This window comes from Candida tropicalis, assembly GCF_000006335.3.
Source record: "Candida tropicalis MYA-3404 genomic scaffold supercont3.8, whole genome shotgun sequence".
NCBI classification, from domain to species: Eukaryota; Fungi; Ascomycota; class Pichiomycetes; order Serinales; family Debaryomycetaceae; genus Candida; species Candida tropicalis.
In genome coordinates this window covers 53,942-71,202 of record NW_003020060.1, presented here as the reverse complement: position 1 = coordinate 71,202, position 17,261 = coordinate 53,942, and the positions used below count along the sequence as shown (strand labels likewise).

General features: G+C 34.7%; 5 protein-coding genes and 1 non-coding gene across 6 annotated transcripts; 2 read left to right on the top strand and 4 right to left on the bottom strand. All coding sequences in view use genetic code 12, as the record gives it.

Moving 5' to 3' along the window:
• Nucleotides 1–1,044, bottom strand: CTRG_05259 (uncharacterized protein; the record flags this gene model as incomplete). Its single annotated transcript, XM_002550915.1, has 1 exon — nucleotides 1–1,044. A coding segment is annotated over one exon (1,044 nt), but the record flags the coding sequence as incomplete, so codon positions are not given.
• Nucleotides 1,045–3,264: 2,220 nt separating this feature from the next.
• On the bottom strand, nucleotides 3,265–4,305 carry IFG3 (Ifg3p; the record flags this gene model as incomplete). The annotated part of the gene is made up of 1 exon (XM_002550914.1): nucleotides 3,265–4,305. One exon carries the CDS (start codon nucleotides 4,303–4,305, stop codon nucleotides 3,265–3,267), a length of 1,041 nt encoding a protein of 346 aa, XP_002550960.1.
• Nucleotides 4,306–4,671: 366 nt separating this feature from the next.
• Nucleotides 4,672–4,766, bottom strand: CTRG_06370. Its single transcript has one exon. It is a non-coding gene; the product is annotated as a tRNA-Leu (tRNA).
• A 584-nt stretch (nucleotides 4,767–5,350) lies between these two features.
• On the top strand, nucleotides 5,351–6,868 carry CTRG_05257 (uncharacterized protein; the record flags this gene model as incomplete). The annotated part of the gene is made up of 1 exon (XM_002550913.1): nucleotides 5,351–6,868. The coding sequence occupies one exon, from the start codon at nucleotides 5,351–5,353 to the stop codon at nucleotides 6,866–6,868; it is 1,518 nt and encodes a 505-aa protein (XP_002550959.1).
• Nucleotides 6,869–6,921: 53 nt separating this feature from the next.
• CTRG_05256 (uncharacterized protein) lies at nucleotides 6,922–7,869 on the bottom strand (the record flags this gene model as incomplete). Its single annotated transcript, XM_002550912.1, has 1 exon — nucleotides 6,922–7,869. The coding sequence occupies one exon, from the start codon at nucleotides 7,867–7,869 to the stop codon at nucleotides 6,922–6,924; it is 948 nt and encodes a 315-aa protein (XP_002550958.1).
• A 370-nt stretch (nucleotides 7,870–8,239) lies between these two features.
• CTRG_05255 (uncharacterized protein) lies at nucleotides 8,240–17,203 on the top strand (the record flags this gene model as incomplete). The annotated part of the gene is made up of 1 exon (XM_002550911.1): nucleotides 8,240–17,203. One exon carries the CDS (start codon nucleotides 8,240–8,242, stop codon nucleotides 17,201–17,203), a length of 8,964 nt encoding a protein of 2,987 aa, XP_002550957.1.
• Nucleotides 17,204–17,261: the final 58 nt, after the last annotated feature.

Genomic DNA, 17,261 nt, shown 5'->3' with positions numbered 1-17,261 from the left:
GTTATTATCGGTACCTGTAGGTTGATGGTGATGATGGAGATGTTGTTGTGGTGGTGGTTGCAGTTCTTGTATTAGTTGGTTTTGTTGAGGTTGTGGTTGTGGGTGTTGTATATGACCCTCTTGAGGACTATTTACTTTTGCAACACCTACTTCATTCAGTTCTTCTTGATTTTGGGGTTTTGACACACGTTGTTTACGTGTTGTCAATCTTGTAGTTGTATCATTATTTGTGGTCTCTGTTTCACTGACTATTCTCGATTTCTTTCGCCTTGGTTCAACGTCATCAACAATTGGAGAATCACGAGTTCTTGATTCGTGACTTATCGTCGCATACTTGCCATCAAAATTATCGTCATCCTTATTACCCATTAAATTCAACGTTTCAAACTCGTTTGTCTGTTCAGTACTTCCGTTATTATTCCTGGAAGACAACATTGCTGATGATGCCGAAGACGATGATGATGATGATGTGGAAGTATGTGCGTTACCTCTACCATTGACAATAGTTGTACCAGGAGTTTCACTCAATAAATTTGTATTACTTGAAGTAGAACTTGGTTCCCCAGCATGAGTCATCTCATTATTCATACCTGATGACTGTTTCTCTGCATTTGTTTTTCTAGTAATTCCGTGTCGTTTCTTGAATTGACTTAACCAACCATGACTAAAACTGTGTAATCTTTTTGGATCATCAACACCATACTGATGAGCATAAATTGACCAATATTCTCTTAATATAGGCTCAGTAATTGGTTCATTTCTTTCTAATCTTCCAATTACTAATTTATCCATAGCTTTATTTATATCTTCATATTTAAATTTCACTTTACGTCTACTATTTTTAGAAAATTTAAAATCTGATTGATTATATCGTTTTCTCAATTCCTCTTCATGCTTAATCCATTCACTTAATGATGAAGTAGATATGGAGATTTCATCTTTGAATTTTTCAACAGTTTCCAGTTGTGGTCGATCTGATTTATGATAATAATCTAGTATCTGGAGTTTTTGAGCTAATGTTGCCCTGGGAAGTTTACCTGACATTCTAACCAACAACAAAAAAAAAAAAAATAAAAACACTTATACAAGATGTGCTAAAACGAGTGACCGTATCAATTATACACTATTAGAAGAATAATGAGGTATATCTATTGATGTTGTGGTAGTAATTGTGTACTTGTATGAGACTAATTAAAAAAAAATTGAAACTGTCCTGATTTGTTTGTTTTGAGGTGAAATGAGTAATTTGCATATAGGGGAATTAAGAAAGTGAAACGTGGAGAATAGTAATATGAGGATGGTGGATAAGATATTGATAAGTGTAAAATACAAACTATCTTGACAAAGATGTAGAATTGCTTCCGATGTAACTTATCTACAATCACGTTTCGAATGATAATGTAGGTTTATGGGTATAGCCTTCTTTCAAGTTTGATAAAAAGACCAGCATCGAGAGAAAGAGAGAGAGAGAGAGAAAAAAAAAAATCCCCTCTTAACAAAAATATTGGATGCATAATACTACGAGAGATTTTTTTTTTTCCCTTACTGACCATTACATTTTAAGAGAAGACTTTATTTTCAGGTCTCTGTTCAAAGATACTTACTTGTCATTATCAACTCAAATAGTAAAAACCAATAATAAAGGTGTGTATCATTTGTAAAGATATATATGTATATATAAACAATATTATACAAGAAGATGAAAATAGCTCTTCCTCTTCATCTTCCTATCATAATTACCAAAAAAAAAAAAAAAATGAATTTGAAATTCAAAAAGAAAATAAAACATTATAACATGAAAGACAAGTTTTTTTTTTGAAAAAAAAAGTTAATACAAGAATCTGCTTTAATGAGAACCAGCACCTCTACTGACTCTTTCCAAGACAGATTCATAAGCAACTTCAGAAAAGTCAGTACCTTGAACATCAGCAGCAACACCATTCAAAGCTCTTCTCAAAGAATCTTTAGAAGAAGCGTAAACCATCTTGGCTCTAACTGGGGCGGTGTCTGGAGACCAGGTGAAGAAAACAATCTTGGATCTTTTACCTTCAACACCACCAATTTCGTATTCAAAATCGTAAACAGCGTATTTACATTCATTTTCTGGTAATTTTTCCAAAAAGGCATCATAATCAGATTCAGTAGAAGTTTCATCAACAACAATTTGAGTTTTATCGTCATTTAAGGTGAAAATAACAAACTTGTATTTCTTACCCAATTTCAAATCATTGAAAGCAGTTAATGATTCATCGGCAACGGTAACACTATATCAAATCGTCAAGTTAGTAATAAGATCATTATTGTAAAACAATTGATGGTTTGGAGTTGTTTAAACATACCCAGATCTGGACTATACGGAAATGTTAGTATTCGCTGTGTCGTGGGGGAAAGTGTGTGAGAAAGAAAGAACAAAGAAAAAGGAAAAACCATTAAAAAAAAAAACTTCTTCAGTCAATCAATCACTAAATTATTGGTTGATGTTCACCAACAAAAACAACAACATACCATTATAGAATTGATATATTTAGATTTAGAGAATTTATGTGGAATGTAATTATTACAACAAAGAAAAGAAAATGAGAAAAAAAGAAAAAGAAAACGTCCTAGTTGTTGATTTTGTTTTCTCACTTTCACTCTGGCTGTCTCTCTTTCTCTCTTTTAATTTTTTCGTCCGTTTCAAATTTCGCTGGCGTTTTTTTTTTTTTATTTTTTTTTTTTATTTTTGGAAATTTGATTTATTTACACGACAAGCTAATGGGACTATTATCGTATGGCTGATAAGCAAAGAATAACAGTATCCTAGGTCTTCACATATATTATAATCAGTAGGATATGCACGAGTAAAAGAAATTGTAAATAAAACAGTTAAATTTAACAAACAGAATGAAGGCACAACAAAAGTGACGATTTTGATCTCTGGATATTCGTGGATCACACCACAATAGAATATCCATGACAGGAAAGCTTGCCAATTGATATTTCTAAATCGATATTCCTTTATGAACAATTGTACTTTTGTAGCTCACGAATTTTTTTTTTCTAGAATCTTATGATGTGATTTAGTGGACAAAGAAATGTTATGTAAGAATCGTTAATTTCAACTTAACTCATTCAAAGATGACAACATTAATTGAAATCTGTAAAATATACATGATAGATATTACACATTCTAATAATAAAATACTTCGTAACATCAGTTCACAGCTTCGTGTGTCTACCAATGATCGTGACATTCCGCTGAACAAAAGGACCCATATGTATGAACTACAACTTGGTTGATCTTCCTAATGCCAAATCAGTGGCCTTATTAGCCATACCATAACCAGCTTGGTATCCGTATCCACTAGCACCATAATTATGAATCAAAAATTTACCGTGACCAACGACTTCTTTTTCAATTCTGGCACCACCATGTCTACATGGTCTTAATCCAGCCGCAACTCTAAGAATCTGTAAATCCTCAATCTTCTTACCGTATGGATTTTCTTCCAAGATCTTTGGATATAAAGTAGTTGTTCTTTTTAAAACATCAGCTGTTTGTTCCTTTAATGTAGCTGCTGTCCAATCATCTTTTTGGAAATATCCACCCAAAATCAATTGATCTCCCAGGTATGGACGTTTGATAATATATGTTGGTTCTCTATCATCTCCCCAACTCAAAACATTTTCCATAATATGTGGTGCTCTAATGACAACAACTTGTCCCCTAGCAGGGTAGACTCTACTATCTTCAACACCACCAAGAGTTTTTGCACCATTTCCTGTACAGTTAAACACAAATTTGGTTGAATCATAATAAGCTTGAGCAATATGAGTGAGTTTCTTACGAATGAATCTAACGCCTTGTGATTCCAAATATTTTTGAAAATTGGCAATGAATTGAGGACAATTGAAATTCCAAGCTAAAAATTTAATACCAAATTCTGAACCTTGAGGTAAATTCTTGTTGACTTCATAATTGTCTAAATAACTAGACAATGATTGAATTTTAACTTGAGATGGAGTTTGATCCCAATATTCTGCAGATGGATATCTATCCAAACCTTTAGTTTTACCGCCAATGGCTTTTTGAACCTTGTGCAAATTCGTATAAGTATATTTGTCAAATTCTAAAGTTTCTGGATCATCACCAGTGATGCAAGAGAAGTTACCACCAGCATATGGGGAAGTATAATTAATTGATTCATCACCAGGTAAGTATTCTGCAAGTACTGTGATTTCATTACCTTGGACTCCTTTTTCAAGTAAACTGAAAGTGGTGTATAATCCGATAACACCAGCACCAACAACAACGTATTTAGTCATGATTGTAGAGAAAACAAAATTAGTTCAATTCAGCAGTAAATTACCGTGGGTATTTATAGCTTAAAATTCTTTCCCCACTGAAAAAAAAAGAACAGAAAAATCCACCAAGAAAAAAAAGAAATCCCATAGGTTGACTCAATTTGACTCTGAGTGAATCGTTATCGCGATTGCGCTATTCGACCCCCGCGATAAATGCCGAACTACAAAAATGAATAAGATAAGCGAGGATTATAATTTAGCGGGAATAAATTATGTCAAATTAAGGAAAAACAAAAAAAAATGATCTGATTCATTTTTGTTGAATTATAATAATCTGCATGGTGTTAATAAAAACGAGGATGCTGATCAAATAAAGAAAAAAAATAACGACATGGACAGGGTTCGAACCTGCGCGGGCAATGCCCATGGCAAATCCCAGAATAAACCTGGACGCCACGCCTTAACCACTCGGCCACCATATCGACTTATCGACTGATTTTACCGCCGTGAATTTCCAGCGACGGATGGTCATGACAACTAGGCTATGAAACCTAAATTCTCATAAATTCTAAAAACATGGTTCAACACACTCCTTGTTTTCGAAAGCAAATCATGAATTAGTTTTTCTTGATTAATTTAGTAATAGAATGTGTATACGACTCTTACTGAGTTCCTCATGGTTTTAATAATTATAAGAAAGCTCAGGCACATGATATATCCCATATTCAAGTATTGTTTTGATGATTTTAAATTTGAGTAAAAATTAGTTAAAATTCACAAACAAAAGATAATTTTGTTAACAACTGTCTGAAAATCCAAACACTTTCTGTATTTAAACAGACTAAACTTGTTGTAATATACATATTCTATTAAACCATGGTTCACATATGATTAATGAAAAACTTATTAAAGAAAAGAAACAGCCAGTCTGTTGACGTTACTTCCAATATCGAGGTTTTGTGTAACGGTATACCTCCATTTGAACATCAAACTCTAATTCTCAAAACCACTGAGAAAATCACCTATAGCATTTAATCACTAGATTGGTTTCCATAGGGGGAATCATATGTACAACATCTCTCGTATAACTGTGTTTTTACGTCATCACCTTCATCATCATCACTTGGACCAGTTGAAAAAAAAAATATACAAAAAAGTTCTCTCGGCACAGAAAAAAAGTAATAAAAAAAAAAAATCTAACAATTTTCACCAATATCGCCTTCTCCATATTTCACTCCTCCTCGAGTTCCTCTTTAAAATGTTGGAAGCAGATTTATATGAAATTTTAGAAGTAGATAGAAATGCTACTAGTAGTGAAATTAAAAAAGCATATAGGAAGTTAGCATTGAAATATCATCCAGATAAGGTGTCTGAAGAAGAAAGGGAAGAATCAGAAATTAAATTTAAAGAAATTTCTTTTGCTTATGAAGTATTGATAGATGAAACCAAAAGAGAAGAATATGATAGATATGGATCAACTGATGGTTTTGGAGGTGGACCTGATTTCGAATTTACTGGAAATCCATTTGATCAATTTTTTGGCGGCAATGGATATGCAGAATATGGTGGAGATGATTTTTACAATTTTTTCCACAACATGAATGGAGGTGGACAACATCATCACCACCAGCAACAACAACAAAGAGCAAATAGAACTGAAGATGCACACATCGAAGTAGATATAACATTAGAAGAGTTGTACAAGGGTAAAGTTATCAAAACTACATCTACAAGAAATATCATTTGTACTCAATGTAAAGGTCTTGGGGTCAAATCATCATCTGTTGTATCTAAACAATGTGTTACATGTCATGGTGAAGGTTCAGTAAGAAAGATTAAAAGAGTTGGTCCAGGTTTGGTTGCACAAGAATATGCAGAATGTACAACATGTCAAGGTACTGGTAAGATTTACAGAACAAAGGATAAATGTAAACTATGTAAAGGAACCAGAATCATTGAAGAAACCAAGATTTTAGAATTTGAAATACCTAAAGGATCTCCCGATCATGGAATGATTGCTAAAAAGGGTGAATCAGATCAATATCCTGGTAAAACAGCCGGGGATGTCATTTTAGAATATAAATGCAAACCTCATGATGTATTTGAAAGACAAGGGGATGATTTATATACAAAAATTGACATTCCATTAGTTGATGCATTATGTGGATTTTCAAAATTAGTGGCAGTTCACTTGGATGGCAGAGGAATTAAAATAGAAACACCAACAGGGAAGGTAGTTAGACCAGGTGATTATATTAAACTTGCTGGCGAAGGTATGCCAAAATCAGACAATAAAAAGTCTTGGTTTAGTTCTTCAGGTAAAGGTGATCTTTATGTAGAAGTTAACATAGAGTTCCCAAAAGATAATTGGTTTATGGAAAAAAATGATATCACAAAGATCAAGAATATTTTACCAAGTACAACAAAACAAAACGAACATTATGTACCAGAAGCAAGCATGGAATTGTTCACCGATTTTTCAATTGTCAAAGCTAATCAATTACCTAACTACTCAAATGAAGAGGAAACCCATCATGATGGATACTACGAAACTGGTCCACAACCATCTTGTTCTCAACAGTAAAAAAAAAAATAAAAGAAAATAGCGCAACACATTCTTATTTTGTACATAGATATTTATCCTAATAAATTATTTAAATCCTCATTAGTCAAGCCAATTTCTTCATCAGCATCATGGATGATAGCAATATTAGCTGTATTAGTATCTTCTTCTTCTTCTTCACCACCAAAGTCCAATTCAAATGACTTTTCTGCTTGTTCAAACACTTTATCATTTCCATTTAATTCAAAACTATCATTTGGTGTAGAAAAAAACTGTAACTCAGACTCACTCAATGGATCCAGATCATATTTGTTATCGACAGACTTTTTTGGTATCGTTTCAATTGGATCCTGCCAATGTGATTCCACCAAGTTTTCTATATTCTGAAGTCTAGACTTACGTTTCATAGGGTCCACATGATTTCGATTAACATCATCATTTGTAACATAGGACACATGTAATTTGGCAGTGTTAGATGTGATAGTACTCTCCAAATTTCCAATTGGTGATAATTCAGGACTAATATTTTTGTTCAATGAATCAGAAAAAGAACCTGGCATGCTTGAATTTTGACCCAATTCAATTTCATCCTTTAAGGAATCTAATAATATTTTCTTTGCTGGAGGCTGTTCTTCTTGATGAATAGTTGGTTGTTGTTGCTGTTGTTCTTTAAGTTGTTGCAGTGGTGCAGTAAAACCCAAACTTGAATTGGATTTAGTTAATGATGGTGGTCTAGTGTTATTAAATGGTTGTACTGGAATTTTCGAATTTAATGATGATTGTGATCTGTTCAATGTTAAAGAATTTGAATTATGGTTCTTTCCCCCGAGTGGAATTCTTCTACTAGCAAATCCCCTTTGTTGTTGTTGTGATTGTAATTGTGATTGTTGTGGTTTATTGATAGAATCCTTTGTCGAAAGAACTCGAGCATTTTCATCATTCATTAATGCTTTTCTTTTAATTCCCGAAGATTTAATCTCATTCTCTTTATCTTGAATATGATTTAATATACGGTTTGACATCTTCTATATTGTATTTGGGTTTTTATCGAAAGAAAAGTAGAAGAAGAAAGAGTAAAGTGCAAACAAATTTTTTTTTTTTTTCTTTTGGGTTTCATTGAAAGGGGAGGTTTCACTAGAAAACAAAAACAAAGACAAACGAAAAAAAAAAAAAAAAAAAACAAGTAAAACCGCGTCATTCGAACCAAGTTTGGGCATACGCGCTGTCCCATCCACCACGACCAGCAATCGTGTAATCATGTACAAAAAATTGTTCTTACACTGAGAATACGGGAAAGGAAGGGAAGGAAAAAAAAAATTAGTTCATAGAACAGACCGTAATAGCCACAAATCCCTGAGTCAGCATTATAACCAATCGACAAATCTACAGAATATGGCTTTTGAATCACAGTTTATCACTGTGACATCAACGTCTACCATCAAGGTTTCATTTTGGATCTATTTAGTCGATTGGGTTTTAGCATTATTATTGGGCCTTGGTTTTGTATTCTATTTTCATCGGTTGCTAGGGTTCTTATTTTCAGCATTATTCAAAATATTCATATGGCGTCAATACAAGGTCAATATCAATATAGAATCGCTCAAGGTTTCACCTCTTGGTGGCCGTCTATTTGTTAAGAATCTCACTATAGTGACTGCGGATTCCACAGTGTCAATACTAAATCTAACATTTACTTGGAGATATTGGCTATTCAAAATGAATCGATTATCAAATTATTTCTATGAAACCGACTACGAAGCTCCCGAGCTTTCCCAGAAGCAAAATTTAAAACTGCCAACCAGGTTTCTACTATCAATAGATGGACTAGAGGTATTCATGTATAATAGAACTTTTGCATATGATAACATTATAGATATTTTGGAAAAGGGCAATGATGCCTCAAGTGGCGATGAGAAAACAGATCAAGAATCTAGTTCATTTTCATATGACATAAAAAATGGCCATCTAAGGTTTAGAAACAAGAAAGCATCTCCTAATTCAACATCTTCTTTGGATGAGAGTATGAACAAGGATATACCTCAAGATAAGGGAAGTACATCATTAGTGCTTTTACTACAAATATTACCCATTGGTATAAGGATAAAACGTGGGGCTGTAGTTATAGGTAATTCCACTACTCCTTCAATTTTGGTGGCTTCATATAAAGCAGCTAATGGGACAGTAGATGTGGCGAAATCACCAAATTCAGCCGATCCGTATCGTTTACTTTACGACCTTGCTCTTGACAATTTTCAACTTTGGATGAGACCGAACATAAACTATGAAAAATATAGATATGGGGTAGAGGCCCACAAAGAAGACAACATCAAGACAACAGAAGATGTCAATCAAATTACACATATGAGGAAATACAGAAGCTGGTTTCAATTTCAAAGAGCAGCCAAAAATTTACACAGATTATACTACCGACTACTACGAAAAGAACGCCCAGAAGAAACTGAAAAAGAAAATGATATCCATTGGAGAGGGTTGAGACGATATGTTGGTGATGCACAAGATGATTCAGATATGTTTGTATTGCTAAGTTCAGATGATCAATATGCTAAATACAGTCTTATTTTAGATTCCGTTAGTACAAGAATTATTTATTACTATGATTCACCAGGGATGCAGCCTCAAGAAGTCAGCCCAAGAACACTATTACCTCCAGAGCATGGTGTCGAGATTGAAATATCTATGGGTACAATTCATTATGGTCCATGGACAGATAGACAGCGTGTGCCTATACAAAACATGCTTTTCCCACCCATTGCAAGAGACTCAGAACCTACCCGAGGATTTTTAAGTCCCGGAACAAAACGTGATTTTTCTGGGTTTCGTGTCACAATGATTGTTAAAGATGAAGTAATCATCAGAGTTCCAACTAGAGAACCAAGTAAAGATAAAGAGCTTCTTAAAAGTACCAATTCTGTTGACCATTCAAAGAGCTCAAGACCATTTGGTTGGTTGGAAATTAAAGCAGGGGAAGGGTCAAACATTGGAATGTTTTCGTCGTACATTGCCGATGAAAATGGATTCCCAAATATCATGAAAGTTGTCTTGAATGAACCTGAGATCAGGTCTTCTGTAAACCATGATGTTTTATTTATTGCTGATTCACATGAACTCAATGGTAATATTGGATTTCCGTTAGCATGGAATGGGAAATGCACTTGGGATTTTAATCAAGTGAGTTTAAATCCTAGATTGTTTTTCTTGAGGGAGCATACAATGTTGTTTTCAGATTTGTTCACTGATTTTGGTCTGGGTGATCCCCAGCCATATGAATACTTTCGACCATTTGTTTACAATATCAACTGGAAATTTCTCAATTACAAGATTTTTCTCAATGTGAATGATGCTAATATTGTCGATAATCCTTTGGATTTTGATAATAACAAGTATCTATCTTTCCAAGGTGAAGAGTTGGTTTGCGATTTAAACTTGCCAATGAATGGTGTATTTTCAAAATCATCCACCATTAAGTTTAATATTAACACTCCGCATTTTGATCTTATACTTGATACTCCACCGTGGCACACAGTTAATGCGTTCTTGAAAGAATCTAATGTTGTGGGTAGAAGTAATTATTTTATTGTTGATGGTGAGTACACATTCTTTGGTGGAGTAGAGGTGAATACTTCTGATCATGTTGAAATAAGATGTATTGGGGATGAAGTTTCTTTAAAATTTTATGGCTTTGTTATACGGTATTTGTTTACTTTGAAGGATAACTACTTTGGTGATCACATTCATTTTAAAACTTTTGAAGAGTACACAAGTGAAATAAACTCAGATGCACAGAGTCAAGAAGAACAATCCATAAAGGAACCAAATTATTGGAAGATGATTAAAACTGAAAACGATATGGATGTGATAATTACATTTCAAGTTCGAAGCGGTTTGGTGTTATTGCCTTATCACACATACAGTTGTCAGTCGCATATTGGGTTGAATTTCGACATGTTGGATGTGGACATGAGGTTTTTCAATTACTATATGGATATGCAAGTCGATTTCAGTCCAATATCTGCAGTATTTGTTGAGAACTATTATAGTCGAGAGGACCCGTTACTTAGTGTCAACGAGTATGTTAAACTATATTTCAATACAAAAGCAGATATGTGTGTCGATGGGTTCAGTGTTCATTCACATAGAATGTTTGGTGCTCCTCCTGATGAACTTACCTTTTATTGTAAATGGGATTTCAGCTGTGGGGATTGGTTAATAGATAGCCATCCCATGTTTGTGAAAGCAGTAGTAAATGGTATTGCCAATTTTGGAGTTGGGTTCCTGGATGTCGAAAATGCTCTTGGTGTGGCATTTCCACCAGCGTTTGACGCTGCAAATTTCTCATTTCAGTGTCCTAACTTCACTTTTCAATTACGACCAGATGCTCAATCATGTGTCGAGATTCACATGGGAGACTTTTTGTTGTCGCTCAATGATATGACAAATAGAAGATACTCAAGTAGACTTGCAGTTTCTATTCCAACTATTACCATGAAAGTTTTCAAAGGAGAAAGGCTTACTGCATATATGAATACGTCCTTGGTGTTTACAAATATATGTCAAAAAGTGGACATGTTGGAAAGAAGGAGAAAAGCACAAGAGCACGTTCGAAATAGTGACGCACCATTTCACAGAACTCCATTTATTCTTTTGGATGAATACCGAGATGATTTTTATTATGAATCGAAAGGTTGCTTTTTGACACCGGCTTCATTACCACATGCTGCCATGCCATTGACAGAAGAAACTTTCCGTAATTCCAAGAACTTGAAGTTTGATTTTGATGCCGATAGTATTTCGAGTGATTCAGATTATGTGTTCACCGGTAAAATGCCACCCACAAATGACTATAATGAAGAAGATTTTACTCCATCGTATCCCGTTGAATCTGATACTGAATATGATAATCTCATTTTTGAATTAGGTGATGTTGAAGCATTTTGCTCTCCAAAAGCAGTAGAGGTTATTTCTGGGTTATTACAGTCCATGGAGGATTACTCTATAAATACCATTATGGATGAAATTAATGTTCGTACTGTGAATCTATTGAAGGGCTTAATCAAATCAACAAAATCAGTTAAAAATTTCAGAGTTGTGAACCATGAAATTAAGGTTAAGTTTGGAGATTTCGATGTTGCTGACTCAAGAGAGCTCATGCAGATGGTTAAAAAACAAAACACAATTACTCTTCAAATTTTTGATTTATCAGTGGCACTATCCGAAAATGTTAACAAGAGTGTTGTTAATGGTGCAATCTCAAATGAAGAAGAGTTATCATTAGCATTGCATATTAAAGATTTAATCGTGTCAGCATCTCAACCTTTTGAATTCAATGCTGCTGCTCTTTTTAATATTCAGGAGATTGAGTACTGGATGGAACAGAAACAAGATACATTGACTGGATCCGCAAACATCGAGTCTGTGAATATTAGCTTTGATGACCAACAAATGGAATGGCTATCTGGTTACATTCGTAATATGGCTGATACAATTGAGGATATCAATGCAGGGCGTGATGTTATTACAAGAAAGATCAATGCCAGCGCTTGTTTAGTGCATGCTTTAACATTAGCTTCTGTTGATTACTACATTGATCATGACCCAGATGTCTTAACCAGACCAGCGTATATTCTTCGAGCAAAAAAGGAGCACATTCGATTTTTTGATAGTTGGAAAGTGATGGCTCGATTGAGACATATAATTAACAATATTAGTCCAGATTGGAGACGTGAAGCAGATGCTTTACTTAAAAGTAAGAAATATCATTTACCAGATGACGCGTTAGATGAAGTTTGGGAAGTTTTTTCCCAATGGAGGACCTGGGAAGCAAACCAACAAGAAAGAAAAGCAATGTTTAATAGAATTTTCTCCAAGAAAGTCGTTGATAAAGATATTGAAAAGTTACAATTGCAATTTATTCTTGGGCAAATTGTTATTAAACTAGTTTCTGAGTCTACTACGGACTATCTTTCTTTACAAAGGTTTTCCACTACGGTAACTTCAAGATCAAAAGATGAAGAGTCTTATGGGATCAAAAACTTGGATGTTATTATTGGACTTGGTGAATATGACAGTAGTCTTTCAACTTTACTGTTTGATAAAATCAAACTTTTGGAAACCTTCAATAAAAAGCACAGTGCCGATAAACAAAAGAAGAACCTGGTATCTAAAGCATACCACAGCATCAATATTGGTATTGCTGTAAACATTGAATCAGTACGACAACAGATATTGCTTCCTTCAGTTGTGGTAGACGTGCAGGCTAATAATTTAACTTCGATATCTACTTTTAGGGAAGAAATGAGAAGAGTTTCCAATTGTTTACTTTTAGAAAACTTAGAACTTAACGTCTGGGGATCATCTAATCATATTTATTCCCAATCAATGACGGGAACCAGTTGGGTAATCGCCAAAACTAGAGCATTTGAACAAGACTTTTACAAGGTTGATTTTGAATTTCAAAAGATTGGGGTACACTTATTGGATAAAGATTCACAATTCCCATTTGTGTTGGAAACAATTTTGGCCCAGGATGTACCTTATATCAAGAATATTTTCAATATCACCGAGCCTGAACACCACGAGGTCAGTAAAAAACGGTCGTTTAATTACCTGGGATCTATTTATGTTAAAATTGTAGTCCAAGAGTTTAATTGGAGCGTGGCAGTATTAGATCCTTTTTTTATTGGAGGGACATCAATTGGATGTTCTTTTGGAGTTACTAAAGTTGGCGAAGGTTATAAGGTAGACACAAAACATTTGAAAGGTAAATGTAATGTCGACGTCGCTCATCATAATGTTTTAGAAGTGGAGACATCAGATTTTGTCAACAACATAGAAATTGAAACTTGGGATGAGTTGATATTGTTATCACTTGACTCATGTTTGGGTTACGCAAAAGCATTCTGCCCAAGCCTAGTTGCAACGGTAGATTTAGTCAGTGTGAATTTACCAAGATTGGAGAAGAAGATTGAAGAGTTCAAGAGTTTACTAGAAAACAAAGAGCCGCGTGTGGAAGAGGTCAAGCAAGATAAACAAAAGGGAAAAGACATTGTGTTCAAGCTCAATTTTTCAAACGATTACGTTGGTATTTCAACATTCATCAATAAGGCCAAAGTTAGTTTTGAAATTGAATCTACTACAGCGGTTGTTAACAATGTTTCTGAAATCAGGACCAAATCTAACGAGCTCATCACTACAGTTGTTCCACTTTTTGGCGAGCTTTCCATACCGGCTGCACGTCTTTCAATTCTTGAAAAGAGTATACCTATTGGTTTATCAAACTTAATTGATGTTAATTTTGCTGTCAGATTATTAAGTGCTGAGATGCTAGGAGAACTTCAAACATTACAATTCGAGTCACAATACTGCAGAATATGTTTGTCAGAACCAATGCTCTTTAAGCTATTGAAGATAGCCGATGAAATTGGAAAAGTAATTTCAAAGACAACAACATCCGCGACAGTGTCAAGCACATCACCTCCACCACCACAAGAAAAGAAGGATGACCTTGAATCTTCATCAAAGATATCGGATTTGATATTTACAAGAATCGCAACTTTCCAATGTTTGGCATATAACTTTTGTTTAGGTTGGTTGTTCACCGATAAATCAAAGGAGTACCCAGGAATTATCATGGGCGCGGAAAGATTCTTTGCCACTACGGAACCTAACTTGGGTAAATTTACGTTGATGGAGGCGTACCTATCAGTCGCCAATGGTAATCGTACTTCAAATTTCTATAGTACGCTGTCCGAAAAATCCAACTTGAATAGAGCATATTTGCCAAATTTGCAATTTATTTATTTGATAGATCATGGTCCAAATGGGAAGCATTTGCGAATGTCCATGCATGGTGATGAACTTGATGTTAAGTTTTTGTCTACTTCTGTTGTGATTTTTGACAAGTTAGTGAAACTGGCTTCAAAAGTACAATCATACTTGGAAAGACGTGCAAGTCCAATATACCAAGAACTTGATAAAGAACCCACCAAGCCGGGAGAAAGCACACCTTTGTTCAAGAATAGCTTTGATTCCATTGAATATATATCCACTTATGCTGGTTCAAACGTGTTGATCTACCGCCTCCCAGATGATGAGTCCGAAGACACACCTTCCCTTTTCTTGCATTCTCCTGCTGTTAAGATGGCGTTCAAATTTACAAACAATAAGAAACACAAGAAGAAAAATTCGTTGATGGGTGAGATTTTGGCAACTTCATCAGACAATACGTTGTACCCACAATGCGTACCAGTAATTGTCGATCTTGTGTCGGGAATGAAGGGATTAATGCGCAAGTCGAAGAAATCAAGCACTGAGATTGTTATTGTAGAAGAACAGACTAAGAATAATGATTTTATTAGAAATCTTTTGGACGACACAAATATTCATTTTGGTGTAAGAATCGAGAAACAAGGTCTTTCCCTTAGCTGTGAGCCTACAGCTAAAGTTGCTGCTGTGGTTGGTCTTGATGGTATATTTATTCAAGTTAACACGACACAGTCACAGATACCAGCGATTAGTGTTTCATTATTGGTAGATTCAGTCTCAGTTTTATTACAACATATTTATTCGCGAGACATTAGTGCTTCTGCGGCAATTACTGGTATATTGTTCACAAGCACTGTTGAATTTGAAAAAGTGGTTACCTTATTTTCATCCGGATCCATTAGCGATGCCGATGCGTATATCAATATGAAGCAATATCAAGATGTGGATTTATTCAAAGACATCTGGTTTCCTAAGGAGTATAGTGAAGTTTATTCAAGCTTTGTGAACAGTCAATCTGAAGTGGATAGTAGCAAACAAATTAAAGAATCTCCACTGCATGAGTCCTTGAACCAATTGGCATTGGCACAGAACAAGAATATTTCATCTCGATTCAAAGAAGTTTCCGACACGTATGCATTCCCTTGGGTTGTTACATTTGTTGTTTCCAATATAGGTATTCGTGTCGATTTTGGTCAATCGTTGGGTAATTTCAAGTTGGTTATAGGAAATTTCTGGGCAGTATCCAAAAAGTCTATGGAATGGTCACAAGATTTGAAAACAGGTATCGATGAAATTGCGTTGTCGTCTGTGGGTAGACTCGGTGGACATGTCAGTATTAAGAATATTAATTTACATACAGCTATTAGTTGGAGACTTGACCTGGGTGTCACTTTGGATGTTCCATTGATTTTGGTTTCTGGAGGGTTAGAAAAATTCCAGTTGAAGATGTCATTTGATGACCATGTTATTGCTATTGGTAATTTTGAAGAATTTTCGATGGATATTTATAACAAGAAAAGTGAAATTGCTATTGCCAAGGATCACTTGTTTGTGACAACCAAATTCAAGACAGCTGAGATTTATATAACATCATTGACAGCATCCAATTTTGTGGATATCCACAATACAATTTCCAGAATGGTTCAAGATAACAAGCGATCCTACAGAGAAACTCTTCGTGATTCTTCAAAGGGTACTTCTGTGGGCAAAACAATCAAAAAGAAGACGTTCTCAGAAAATGCTATTTTAGAAACAGTTAAGAAATTGGAGACAAGAATCCATGTTTCTGCCGGAAATGTATTGATTCATGTTTATCCGTCAGCTATTAGTGACAACAAGGTTTTGGTAATTAATTTAGATGAGTCACGTGTCAAATTTCAACAAAACGAATATTCAAGTGGTATATCGAATGAATTGGATTTGAAGTTCAACGATTTGAAGGTATCCTTATCATCAATAACACCGCTTCAGGAATCCTTTATTGTTGATGCGCCAGTGACTGAACTTACGGATCAGGCACGTAAGGCCAGCGGTGGTACTATATTTGTCTTCCCATCTTTCAGAATATCTATGAGAACATTCCAGAAATACAATTCGAACTTGATAGAGTACATGTTCCAATCAACATTCAATGGTACTGTTGATATCAGATGGAATTTGGGATCCGTTAATTTTATCAGAGAGATGTACTCCATCCACAGTAAAGCATTAGAGTCAAGAATGGAGTACAGAAGAAAAATGCAACCATTTGATGAAGGTAGAGAGATGTTATCTAAAAGTATTTTAGAGCAGCAATTGAATGCTGAAGACACCACACAAGAAATTGATGATGCCATCAAGGAAACAATTGAAAAAGTGGAGAAATCTTCTAAATACAGATATGTTGCTTTAGCGCCACCAATTATCGAAGCACCACAATTGAAGGAATTGGGAAATGCTACACCGCCATTGGAATGGTTTGGTTTACATAGAAATAAGTTGCCGCACGTGACACATCAATTTGCTATTGTTAGTTTACAAAAGCTTATACATGAGATTGAATCAGAATACTCCAAAATGTTGGGTAAAGCATAAAATTTACAAGATATATTAATATAAATAGTTGTATATTTTGTTTCTTTTTAATATTTAC